A 12979-nucleotide genomic window follows, 5' to 3' on the forward strand; every position below is an offset into this window, starting at 1 on the left:
ACCCTGAAACCATACCGTTAACCACTAGAAACATTGGTGGGGCTGATGCATAACGTTAAGTGTGCTCTGAGGAGGCCTGTTAAGTATTATGGAAACAGTGGCTCTATGCTATGATACTGTTTTATGCTTTTGTGAATATACTATTCAGAAAATAAAAGTTGTATATGAACTACTATTTAATATCTCGTAGGATCCAATCAATGAACAAAATTTTGATGCTTACGTGACTACTTTGACGGAAATGTATACAAATCAAGATCGTTATCAGAGTCCAGAAAATAAAGCCCTACTGGAAAATATAAAGCAGGCTGTGAGAGGAATTCAGGTCTGAACAGCTGCTCTAGTGGTGACTCATGCTTAAAAAGGATGCCTCTTGTTTCTTGCTGCTGTAACTTACCAGAAAGTGTTATATATTTATTTCTGTCGGAACAGTGTTATGCTACAAGACTTCATAATGGTTTTGTGTGCTCTCGAGATAGTACCTGCAGACTAGTTTTGGATACATTCACATTTTGTACGTTTTCATATAAGCTGACATAGTGTGATTTGCCATGTAATGTTTATAGCTGCTGCTGTCTGCACATTTGGGGGTCTCTATATTTCTGAAGAGGTAAGCTGACGAAAATAAATAGAGTGTAAATTCTTTTTAATGCTTTAGTGATTAAATGTTTTAGTATTTTGAACTGAAATGGACAAAAAAGAAAAAGAAAAAAAAGCAGGTTTGACTGATCACGTGTGGCCTCCTGGCCACTTTTAGACACTGTCCTTTGCCTCAGGTTGGAGGACTTGGTGGAATTTAAGAAATACATTTTGTGTGCATATTGTTTCATAGCAGGAATTGGTTGCAAAAAAATGCTTTATTTTTGAACAATGCTTGGAAATATTATGTGACTTTTTTGTTTGTTTGTTTTAGGAGGATGGTGTATGGTGGGGGCAATAAATGAGTTTTTTTGCATTCCAAGGAAATGGCATATGGATTAACTGTAAGAAATGAAATAAGTAATTTATTGTAAGACAACATCAAGCCATGGAAACTTGGCAGAAGATTCAAAGCAGCTTAAACAGCACTTTTAATTAACTCCTAAACATTACATGGTGGGACTGTGGAGACTCCGTTAAGACAGGAGCTTGTCAGAGGTGGACAACACGAAGATTTCCTTTGCGTTTTCAGTAACCTATGGAGCACCCTTCTCTTATTTCTCCTAGAGCCCCGTGCCCCTCTGAACTGTTACCACAATCTAGCTTACCTAGCCGAAGTTGATTGTTTTTTCAATTTGAGCAAACAGGTAATTTAAGCATTTATCTCCCCCTTTCACTTTCACAAAGCATCATCATTGGTTATTCTTGTTTCACATCTGAGGATGAAGGCTAACGGCTGTGCTTGCCCTGGTTACTGGATGGGCTTCTCTGCTGGGCGGGTGGGAAAGCAGCTCTACCCTTCCCTTCCCCCTCCCCGCCCCGCCCTGCCCCGCCCCCACTCTGACTTTGAATAAGCCTTGGTCCTTTCCAGAACACTCTGGACACCAAGGCCAAGGACGTTCACGTTCTGCCCTCGCTGGGTCCAGCTGACTCTAGCGTCTGCACAGCCTTGTGTGACTCGTGGTGACCTAACCTGAGAAAGAGTGCAATCAGATGTTCAAGTAACTAAATAGACTGCGGCACTTTTTTGCTTTAAACTAGATCATCTTAGATTTGTCGATACCTTCGAAATTTGATGGTTTCATCCCAAATGACTGCACTATATGTATGCATACGGCCACTTTTGATTGCTGCGCCCCTTCTGAGTAGTCTTTGACAATGTGTTGTGTTCCCCGATGTCGACTTGATTTCCTTTTAGTAGCATCTCTCTCTTCCATGTCTTGATGTTATGCAGAAAGTACAAAAGTACTTTAAAATTTTGTTATGAAATAAAAAAAAAAGGATGGGTTTTGTAAAAATAATAAAAAAAATATTTTTAGCAGAACAGGACTTACAGGGTCATTGTCCCCACAATGTGCCAGTCGGCTCTTTGCACTCGCCTTGTCCTATATATCCGTACGGAGGTGTGCAATCCTGTGTCAGTCGCCTTGTGACACTGAAGTGGATGAGTTATAGAGGAGGCCCTCGAGGCTGACCCAATACGGTTACTAAGGGAGACTACAGGGATCTCACGACAAATATTCTGATACAATACTCAACCTCGGTCTATATATATATGTATAAATATAAGAATATCCCAGTGGCACTTTATACTGTTCACTGTACAAAAGCTTACAGTTTTCCACAAGGACTTTAATAACGAGCTGGGGAAAAGATTATGTAATTACTTGGGGCTCTGCGGGACCTTCTCTGTCCAGCGCCCCCTTTCTGTTGTGCGATTAGTTGTAGCTGCCATGCTCAGAATTGCCTTTTTGAGAGCTGAAGCAAGGTGCTTACTGTCACCTGATGCCATACACACGGTCCCAGGCCCACACCCGGGGGGGCCTCTGTTCATAGCGGCACATGCATTTCCCCACCGCGTCTTGTCTGCAGCTTCTTGGCCAATGTAGTAATGCTTTTAGTAGAGTAATAGGTAGTATCAGTTTGGATTCTTATCGTTATCACCTATGTACAATGGAGAGGGGTTCTAAGCACAAATCTGCTGCTCATGTAACGTTGGTACATAATATCAAATCAAAAGTTATCTGTGATTATATATAGGGATCACACAGTGTCACATGTTAGAATGCTGACCTTCCACATGGGGTTATTGTGAGTCATCAGAGCATATTTATTATAACTTATTGTTCATATTCATTTCTAAGTTAATTTAAGTAATCATTTATTAAGACAGAATTTTGTATAAACTATTTATTGTGCTCTCTGTGGAACTGAAGTTTGATTTATTTTTGTACTACACGGCATGGGTTTGTTGACACTTTAATTTTGCTATAAATGTGTGGAATCACAAGTTGCTGTGATACTTCATTTTTAAATTGTGAACTTTGTACAAACTTTGTCATGCTGATGTGAACACATCTTACTCTGAATAAAAAGGTGTTGCCACGTTTGTAGCACGAAGGATCTCCAATGGGTCTGAGTCTTCACTGGAGGGCCATCTGGGCTCCTGGAGCCCATGCCCCAGGTCTCTTGCTTTTGGAGTAGCACTGTGGGGTTGGGCTGGAACTTGGGGCACGGATGGATGGATATGCACCCCCAGCATCATACTTGCTGTGCTTCCCGGAGGACAGTTTGGCCTCGTTTACTGCTATCCTGCTCCTCACCCCTGCCCCGGCTGAGATCCAGTCTGAGCGCCTGGGGTTGATTGGGGCAGATGTCTCCCAACAGCTTGGCACCTTCTGCAACTCTCACACGCCAACAGCACTGCTGTTGTTGAACACAGGCCCGTATCCATCCTGGGTGGGACTGAAGGAACTTTCACAGGTTTTCCTCACCTGGAGTCACATACTAGTTCAGGTACCTGCTCTGCCCATTGTGCCTCCCCATCACTACAGTTCCGTGTGTCTTCCAGGACACAGAGGTTTCAAGGGGCCAGCACAGTTACTTCACAAAATGTCCCACACTGGCTGTGCGATTGCAGCCTTCTGCCTGATTCATTTTAAAGGCATGCTTTGTTCTTATACACAGCAGAGCACATGACATCACCTGGATGATACTGGTTATCAGACTCCGGAGCTCACAAAGGATGGCGTGCTGCTCTCAGGCCGTTAGCCAGGAACTGAGCAACAAAGTCACCTATGACACGTAACTGGCCCTTCAGATGTGACACGCACACCATCCTATTCCATTAATAAAAGTCACAGTTTAAAATCCAACAATAGCCTCCTTTAGTGTGCACAATTCCCTAAAACACAGAATCTAAGGAAGCAGCCCCTGTAATCTTGGTTAAACTGGAAACTCCCTCCCAGTGGTGCCTCGTGCTACTAAACACTTCAGGTCAAGTGAGCTCCTCAGACTCTGTTAGCTGGCAGCTGTAAGACAGTGCCTGGAGCTGCTGCTCCTATCTTCCCGCGCCAGCAGGGGAGCAGTGACCCTTTTCCAGGTTCCTTCACTTCTGCCTCAGACCTGCATGTGGAGTTCTGTTAAGTCCTGTCTTTTGGAACAGATAGAGCTAACAGAAAGGCAGTGTGTTGGTGTCTCAGACCAGCCAACCTTGGAGCAACCCTAGAAGCAAGGTCATTATTTAAACCTGTTCAAATAATAATGTTCAGAATCATAGAAAATAAATATAAAATAAAACACACTCACTGGTTCCCAATGGTTTTCTTGAAAATATAAATAGATTTTTTTTTCAAATCCTAAAATCCTATGATGGAGAAATGCGTGGGCAAATCTGAGAAATGCACTCTACAGAGCACTGCAGAAGTGATATAGCCCGAACCATCATGGAGCAAACTGGGTAAGTGACCAAAATCCAGGGAGGCAGTACCAGGGTGGCTGGGTACACACAGGTGACCCAGAGGCAAAGCACAGCATTGGTGTGGGTCCAGCAAGAACAGAGCAGGGGGATAAGGCAGGAAAGTATGCCCAGGCCACTGCCCTAAGAAAATCAGAGGAAGAGGGACCTTGGAAGGCTATTGCTCCCAGAACAGCACCTTTGATCAGGACTGCACAGGCAGGACAAGCCTGAACAGAGTGGTATCTCTTACTTGGGTGCCAGAGTCTTTTGTCTGAGACTTCCCAGTCTTCCTCACAGACTTTCCAGTCTCAAGGAGATGGGTTTAGGCATGTATTTTCTTTTGTGTGTGCGTGTGTGTGTGTGTGTGTGTGTGTGTGTGTGTGTGTGTGTGTGTGTGTATTCATGGGAGAAATATTTATATATTGGGGGGTTTCTCTATTTTTGTGTAGCCCTGGCTGCCATAGAACTCATTCTGAAGGCTGGCCTCAGACTCAGGGATCTGTCTGCCTTGGGGTCCCAAGTGCTGGGATTAAAGGCACGTGCCACCATTGCCTAGCTTTAAGTTTGATTTTTATAACCACAACACCTAAGCCCAGATCTGGGGATGATGAGGGAAGAAGCCATGGCCTGTGGCCACAGGGGATAAGTGGAGTGCCAAAGAACAGCTTTATGCTGTCCCCTCTTCCACAGGTGTTAAAATGGCTTTGCAAACACAAAGGATGCAGGGGCAGGGAGGGGATCAGTTGACAGCAGAAGATGGCAGTCACTCTTGGGCCAAGGGTCCTGCCCGTGCCTAGCCATACCTCCTTAGCTGACCCCATCACCGGGACAGCCACATCCTTTCCCAGCCCCTACGCAGCACAGCGAGGCCCGGCTTCTCTCCATTCACAATGACCATGACTGATATTCTGGCAGCAGGACATATCCGCCTTCTCCCAGTTGATGTCCAGACAGACAAACAGACTTTGTGGTGCTTGAACTCAGTAAGATTACACAGAGGAGCCAGGGTCTTAACCAACATGCAATTAACCATATGCCAAGGGAAAAATTCAAGCATTACATTTTGTCTTTCTATTTCAAATGTGTCTGCACAGGTACACACACACACACACACACACACACACACACACACACACACACACACACACACACACACAGAGGACCATCCTTACTCCAAAGGTCCTCTCCCTTCTCTTCTCCAAACAGCATGGTACCCATTTTCCATTCCACTCTATATTATCCCTTCTGTCATTTATGTTGCTCGAGTCATTTTTTCTTCATCAAGGCAAGGTAAGAAAACAAAGAATAACAAAGTCTTAACAAAATCCATGGGCTACGTGGGGAGGCTTAATGATGGAGGATAGAGAAGGGATATAGGGCCCTCTATCTATTGCAGGAAAACAGGAGGGAGGAAATGGAGCATGGAATTACCAATTACCTCCCAGGACATAAAAAGTGACATGGGCTCAGGTAAGGCACAGCTGTCTTCTCTTAGTCCTGCTGTGGGGTCTGTGTTGGTTGAAAGGTTGGACGTGCCCCTCTGCTACTGTATTTGAAGCCCCAGGTAGTGGGGCTGTTTCAGGAGGCTGTGAAACCTTTGGCATGTGGATCCTTGCCAGAGGAAGTGCGTCACTGGGAACAGGCTGTGGGTGTTCAGAGCCTCACGCCACTTCCAGTTTGTTCTCTCTGCTTCTTCACATTTTCAGTTAAAGATGTGACCTCTCAGCTTCTTGATTTTACTGCCCGCTGCTGTGCTTCCCGACCATGGTGGACTCTGCCTCTGGAACCAGTAAGTCCAAGTTCTTTCCTTCAAAAAGTGCTTCTGCTCACGATGCTAGCACAGCAACGGATACGTAATGAACGGGGGTCTGGGTTTGTTCTGACCTCATGTTGCTACACTGTGTCATGTCAGCAGAAACCACAAGAAATAAAGCTAAGTGTCGCCCACAGCTGGGAAGCTAAGGGGCCCAGCAACTGTTTATTTTCTCAAGGTTTCAGAGTAATTATAGTTTTACTTTCAGTCATGTGTGAGGTAGAGGTAATAGATGCTAAAATAATTATTTCATCTAATATTCGGAGGCACAAAACCACATCTAAGACCATGTGGGGAGTGCGCTGGGGAAAGGTCTTACTAAATTCCCCAGTCACCAACACAAGCTGAGGCTTTCCACAGTCTCCTTAGAGTCCTCTGGGCCCCACAGCAGCAGCCATTCCAAAAGTCAGGTTTGCAGAGGCCTGTCTGACAGTGACCTGCTTCTTAGAAAGCATCCCAGAAGAGAACCCTGGCCAGGGGACCATGTTCTCTCCCTACACCTCCCACAGTAGAGCAGATTTCTGCCCATACCCTGGGTTATGGTAGAGGTGAGCAGAATGACGCCACCTTCCTTTTTCCTCCACTCGAACGACCCCTGACAGACACAGCCCAGGATACTAAAGCCTAAGCAAATGTATCTTAAACACTGGCTGAGGACCCACCTGTCAGAAAAGGATAAGAAGGACGGCCTTGCTCCGAGTCCACCTTAGCATAGAGAACAGCCAGCAGTGATCTGGAGAGCACCGGCTTGCTGAAGGAAAGATTCAAAGCAAATGCTCAAACGTGAGCTTCCCAGCAGCACCTAAAGGAGACTCTGTGCTTTACCAACTCCCAGTCCTGTCCTGGGCCCATGCCATTCTCAGAGTTAGAAACTTCTGTAGACCATGAAGATGACTTCCCCAAGAGGTTTGAGAAGCTCCACACTGGGAATTAGTGGAGACCTGGGATGGGAACATACAAAAATGTGTGTTTGGAAGCGTTGGACCCTGGGTCTGGCCACTATCACTGCTTCAGAAAGACTCGAACAAGTGAACAGCAGAAGTGAGTGCCTTTGGGAAGGGAAGCTTCCAGAGGAGTTGGATGGTAGCTGCTATCCTTAGGAAGTTGGGAATGGCCCTGAGTTTCATCCCCAACACCGCATGAACTGTATACAGTGCTGCATGCCTGTAATTTCAAGACTTGGGACATAAAGGTAGGAAAATAGTAAGTTAAAGGTCATGTTTAGGTACATAGTGTCTTCAAGACCAGCTTAAGCTATAGATGGGGTGGGAGGGAGGGAAATGGAAAGAGAAAAGGGGGAAGGGGAAAGATAAAGAGAAGGAGAAAAGAAGGGAAGGGGAGGGGTGGGATGGAGAGGGGCGGGAAGGGAGGGAAGGAGAGGAAAGGGGAGGAGAGGAAAGGACCTTAAAGCCCACAGTGTAACTTCAGAACAAACCAAAACCATCCATACAGCTACTGCTAAGACTCCTGAGAAGCTCACAGCAAGCTTACTCTCTTCAGAAGCCCACAACTGGGTGTGTCTCATCTTCTCCTTAAGCACCACCCCTTTTGGTAATGCTTGTGCCTAAATCTAGGTTAAAATCTCTTCTTAATAAATTCCAGTTCTACAACTACTCTACCTAAAAAACGAAAAAAACAAAAGCAAACAAACAAAACCACATGAAAGTGAAAAACCAAGAAAATTCTGGCTTTCCTTGAGTAGAAAGACATTCCTGGGCTCCATGCTCCAGGGGGCAGCATGGAGCTGTCTCTAGCTTCCATGCTCACTGTCTCAGCTACTACGGAGGCATAGTAGCTCTATGCTACTCTGCCTGCTGCCTGCCTGCCTAAGGTGCTGGAGGGGACAGGTAGGGGACAAAGCAGGAAGGCAGACAGTGATGGCAGGAATGATACCTACAGTGAGTCTGGTCTAGCAAGTGTCCTTTCTCATTCTACAGGAAACCCACTGCCTCTCATCCTCCAGAGAGGAAGTGACTTTTACCAGCACATCAGGTCCTCTTACCATTGTGTGCATTTGAGAAATATTCTTCAGAGGCTGCAGGAGTGGGAGTCCTGAGCCAGAGATCATGGGCAGTTAGTGAGAATGGATCCTGGACTCGGGAAATAGTGGTGGTTATAGACAGAGGGATAGACACATTACCCGTGGGGAGCAAACAGAGATCTGCAGCCAGTGGAAAGTGGTACATAGATCCCACTGCAGTGCATGAAGACAAAAATGAAGGGAAACGCCTCAGTTCTGGCAGAAGCATGGGTGGCTGGAGCCCAGAAGTAAGTGGCATCAAGTCCTATGCAGGCAGTTGCAGGTAAAGTCAGAAGTCGTTTAAGGCTGGCTGCTGATGAAGAGAGAGGAAGAAGCTCGGTGTGTGTGTGTGTGTGTAGGAAGAGGGTAGGTAGGTCTTGTAATCTGAAGTAAATCCAAACCAATGCTTTAGAGTCTATTAGCCTCAGGCTTCTTATGACTGCTTCAGTCACAGAAGTCATTTTGAATATGTTTCTGGCATTTTGTTCTCAACTCGTAAGGTACTGTTAACTCTATGGCTATTGGCTAGAAATCCTGAGTTGTCAACTGTACACATCTATAGTTTGTAAAGAGAACAAAACAACCCAGACAGATTCTTGATGCTCCTTGTTTGGCGTGGAGACTGAGGGGAAGATGCCTTTTGGAGGGGGCAATAGCTCAGGGCCAGCACTGTGGGGCTGGACCTGTTGACACTGCGGTGGGCATCCGTTTAGCTTCAGGGAGTCTTGTTTTTATATATAGTGGCATAGCACGCTGCTGACATTCTTGGTTGTGGAGGAGCGAGGGGTCAGCTGGCATGAGAAGTGTTTGGAGTTTTTTCTTTAGTTAAGCAGAGTAGATTTCAAACTTTTTAGAACTACAGTAGCAGTGATAGAAGAAGTTCAGGAACCCTCTGTACCTAAATACAATTTGCAACATTCTGTTATTTTGTTGCATGGTTAGAATGCTGAAATGTTGAAGTTAAATAAACAGTATTACATTTAAAAAAGAAAAGAAAGAAAGAAATCATCCCAGATCTGGTTAGCATCTCCATTATGCTAAGAAAGCAGTGTCCCTGGAAGTCTGAAGGCGAATCTGAGCTTCTCTTCTGACCAGCCTGTGTCCATGGTGGCGAATGAGGTTTCTGACCTTCAGTCTGGAGGATAAGAAGGAGCTGTGCAGCACCTACCTATGGTGGGACAGCTCTGAAAGGGACAAGCATGCTGCATCAGGACCCTGGGACAAGCAAGCACAACCATTCGACTACAAAGCTTCTCTGTTTGGTAACTAACAGCTTGGCCCAGCTGGTCCCCAGCCTCCCTCATTTACTGGCCAAGGGACGGTAGGGTCATGAGCCCATTGTATCTAAAGCTATAAAAAATGAAACTAGGGCAGTAGGAAGAGCACTCTACTAACCAAGCTATACCCTCAGCCCAGGTCCCGTGTTTTGTTTGTTTGTTTTTTGAATAGACAGTCCAGGTTTGGGTCCATTTTGCCAAGAGATTTTTGGACTTTTTTTCCTGTTGTTTGTTTGTTTCCTGTTGTTTCTTTTTGTAGTCCTGACTGTCCCAGAGCTCACTGTATAGACCAGACTGGCCTGGAACTCACAGAGATCCACCTTCTATCTCCTGATTACTCAGACTAAAGGTGTGGGCTAACACACCTGGCTTAAATATCCTGTTTAAAGAGTCTGATTCAGACAGGACCAGGGGCTAGAGTGTCTGACATCTGTTGTGAATGCCTGAAGAGCTAAAATGGAGGCAGAAGAATCCAGGGAGATTCTGTTGTTTCTATGGACACTGAGATTTTCTATAATAGAATTAATTACTCCTATAATTTAAAATCTCTACATGGAGCTCATGGGACTCTCCACGGTACTCTGGTCTTGGGTTGCACCTCACAGAAGTCCACATCTCGAAGGTCTGGAGGGAAGGGCATAAGCTTCTGACCTCACGTTCTGGATCAAGGGCATCTGTTCCATGGCAGGGCATGCATGGCCTCTGGCATGACCTCTGGAAAACACTGGCACATAGGGATGCCCCTGCCTCTAACACTGACCATCCATGGGCAACGTGACTTGCATCCTATAACCAGGATGGACAGGCAGGCCATGTGAGGTAAAGCACACAGCCCAGCCCATAGATTGCTGGGGAACCTGGAAGCAGATGAGAGGCTGGGTGGTACAAAGAAAACCATGAAGCACAGCTCTCCACACAATTATGAAGACGGTCTTTTCATCATTTTCCAAGGCACTGTTTCAAGCAGTGCAACTTTCAGTCAAAGTGAAATCTCACCACCTCAGAGATCCAAGGTCTAAAGGATCAAAATGGAGACCATGACAAGGTGACAGCTCACACAGAGACCTTCATACTCAAGACATTGATGGGAACCTGCCCTATATTTCTTAAAACGTGAGGGTCAGAACTTGGCCCAGGCATCGCTTGTTCGCCGTGTAGGTTCTAGCTCTGGTCCCACTCACCAAAGATCCTGCTAGAGAGGAAGCCTGGACCCGTGGCATGACGTATAGCCTGGTTGGAATTTATCAACAGGGAGGAGGCTCAGTGCTCCTCTCAGCCTTTGAGTTTCTCCTGGGCACGACCGTTGCCTTACAGCATGTTTCTGGCAGAATCTATATGAAAAGTGTTTTGAATCACGTGTCATTCAAAATCATTCAGGCATTTCTACTGGCTGATCCTGGACATGTGACTCAGAAGCCAGGAGTTCAGAAATGCCAACTCAACGTTGTTTTGTACTCATGAGAGATAAATGACTAGGAAGGTAGCTCAGTTGGTAGAGTGCTTTTCTGGCATGCATGAGGCCCTGGGTTAGAGTCCCAGCACTATATGAATGAGTATGGTAGTGCAGAACAGTAATTCTAAGCACCCAGGAAGTGGAGGCAGGAGGATGAGAAGTCAAGACCACCCTTAACAACAAGGTAAGTTTGATGTGGCCTAGAGGCTTGTCAAGGAATACAGAAAGGAAAGGGGAGGGAGGAAAAGAGAAGGAAGGAGAGGGAGAGAAAAGGAGAGAGGAGTAGGAGGAGGGAGGGTGGAGAAGAGGAGGGAGATAAGAATTTGCCCAGAGGGAATATACATTATTATTGGTGCAGAGGGGTGGGTGTCTTAAAATGCACAGGCTGATCTAGGGGCCCACTCTCATTGCTCCTCACTCTCTGTTTCCAAATAGAGGTGCCTTCCTGTTGGCTTTCAATTTCCTATCAGTCTCAAGGTACACTTATAGTTTCATAAATGAAATGATTTTTAAGTTCTGAGTGCTCAGTGTGTCGAAAGCTAGGAAGCTGGCCTCGTCACAGCTGGCTTTGGTGACAGCTTGTTTTGGTTCCGAACTCAGATAGAAGGGAAAAGGGACCTTGTTTGCGACCCATAACCGCAAGATAACTTTCGGCAGCCACAGGGCAGGAATGTTAGGTTCTACGCCTGGCTGAGCAGAGCTTTGGAGCCAGAACTGGAAACTCCTAAGCTGCCGTGTGTTGTGGGACCATCGCAGAGACGGACTCTAGAACTTTCTCATAAAATGAGCTCATTAGATCTTTAGCTGGGAGACATTCCACTAGCTGAAGTCCCAGTTTTTAGGTGGTGTACTTGGCATTCCTTGGTTGTTTGGTAAGAGCTGGGAGGTAAAACTGCCCAGGTAGCTTGAGATGTTGACAAAAGCTCCTGAAGAGTTGGAAAACGTGCCTCCAGGGGCCACCTTGGCATTTCCAAGTCAACAAGGGCTTTGCTACAGCTGGGAGTGGTGGCTGCTCACTCTCTCCCTAGAGTACTTACCCAGTCAGCAGATCTCAGGTTCACTTTAGCCAGGACCTAATTGAGGTTGTCACTCACTGACAACCTGAGTGCTTGGTTGGAGAGTCAGCCTGTCTGGGAATGGATTGTTGGGCACTCTGCCGTGCCTCCTCACTGGAGAGTTACAGCAACACCCCTTACCAGCTCAGCAATCTGCTCAAGGCTCTTTTTCATTGTATTAAAAACCATTAATCTAGAGAGATGTGGGCTTGTCTGTGTTTCTGAGACCCTCAGTTTACCTTGTGAATTTGTCTGTGGTTGTATAGCAGGAGACAGCCTGGCTACTCCCTAAAATATGTGAGCAGACTGAGGAGTTCTCTTTTAGAGACCTGTCTATTCAGGTACAAAGCTGCATCCATGTTAAATGTTCTACAAGGCCAGATGACTGAACTGCATGATTGTGGATTTAAAGTGTTGTAGAGAGACGCAAGTTATCTTAGATTATTTTTAGTAACCAGAAAGCCATTTTTCACCCACTCCTGTATCTAACCTGACATCCTTGTGACTTCCAAGAGCTGTAAAGCACATTCCTTGCAAGCTACTAGTTTATACCAATCCAACAGCTAAGAATGCCATCAGAGAGCAGCTAAAACCTGCAGCAGGGTTCCCCTGCTTGGCTGTAACCCTCCTATTAGTGTTTCCCACTAATGGATTTGATAAATGTTTTGAATGATAAAGTCCTTTGTTCTGTCACTGATACCATCTTCCGTACGACATGAAAATGCGGCTCAGTCTGCAGAGCTCTCATTCTCTTATTGTCTCGATGACCCACAGAAGGTCTTGGACCCCAGCTTGGCCTCTTTGGAGCCTGCACTTAGCTCTAGTTCCGGCCCATGTCCAGGCCTGGAAGTGTTTTTCTGTCTCTTAATAAACCATTTCCTTTCCTGTTAGTATTCATATGTCTCTATCTAAATCATTATTCAGAGACACAGAACCTAGAAATAGCAGTGGATTCCCTCCAAACTCAGATCTGACCTTTGGCA

At 45.8% G+C, this 12979-nt stretch overlaps 1 protein-coding gene across 10 annotated transcripts in view; it reads left to right on the forward strand.

Annotated features, from left to right (window-relative positions):
- Nucleotides 1-3046, forward strand: part of Myt1l (myelin transcription factor 1 like) — a 291243-nt gene extending 288197 nt beyond the window's left edge. For 4 of the 10 annotated variants that reach the window (XM_032907576.1, XM_032907568.1, XM_032907570.1 and 1 more), the window contains one exon: nt 191-3046. In XM_032907576.1, the coding sequence (XP_032763467.1) occupies nt 191-331 (141 nt within the window). In that variant the 3' untranslated portion in view covers nt 332-3046. The remainder of the gene's footprint in view (nt 1-190) is intronic. The other 6 variants (XM_032907574.1, XM_032907575.1, XM_032907571.1 and 3 more) reach the window with 4 other exon arrangements.
- Nucleotides 3047-12979: the final 9933 nt, after the last annotated feature.

Source organism: Rattus rattus, chromosome 7 (assembly GCF_011064425.1).
Source record: "Rattus rattus isolate New Zealand chromosome 7, Rrattus_CSIRO_v1, whole genome shotgun sequence".
Classification (NCBI taxonomy): domain Eukaryota; kingdom Metazoa; phylum Chordata; class Mammalia; order Rodentia; family Muridae; genus Rattus; species Rattus rattus.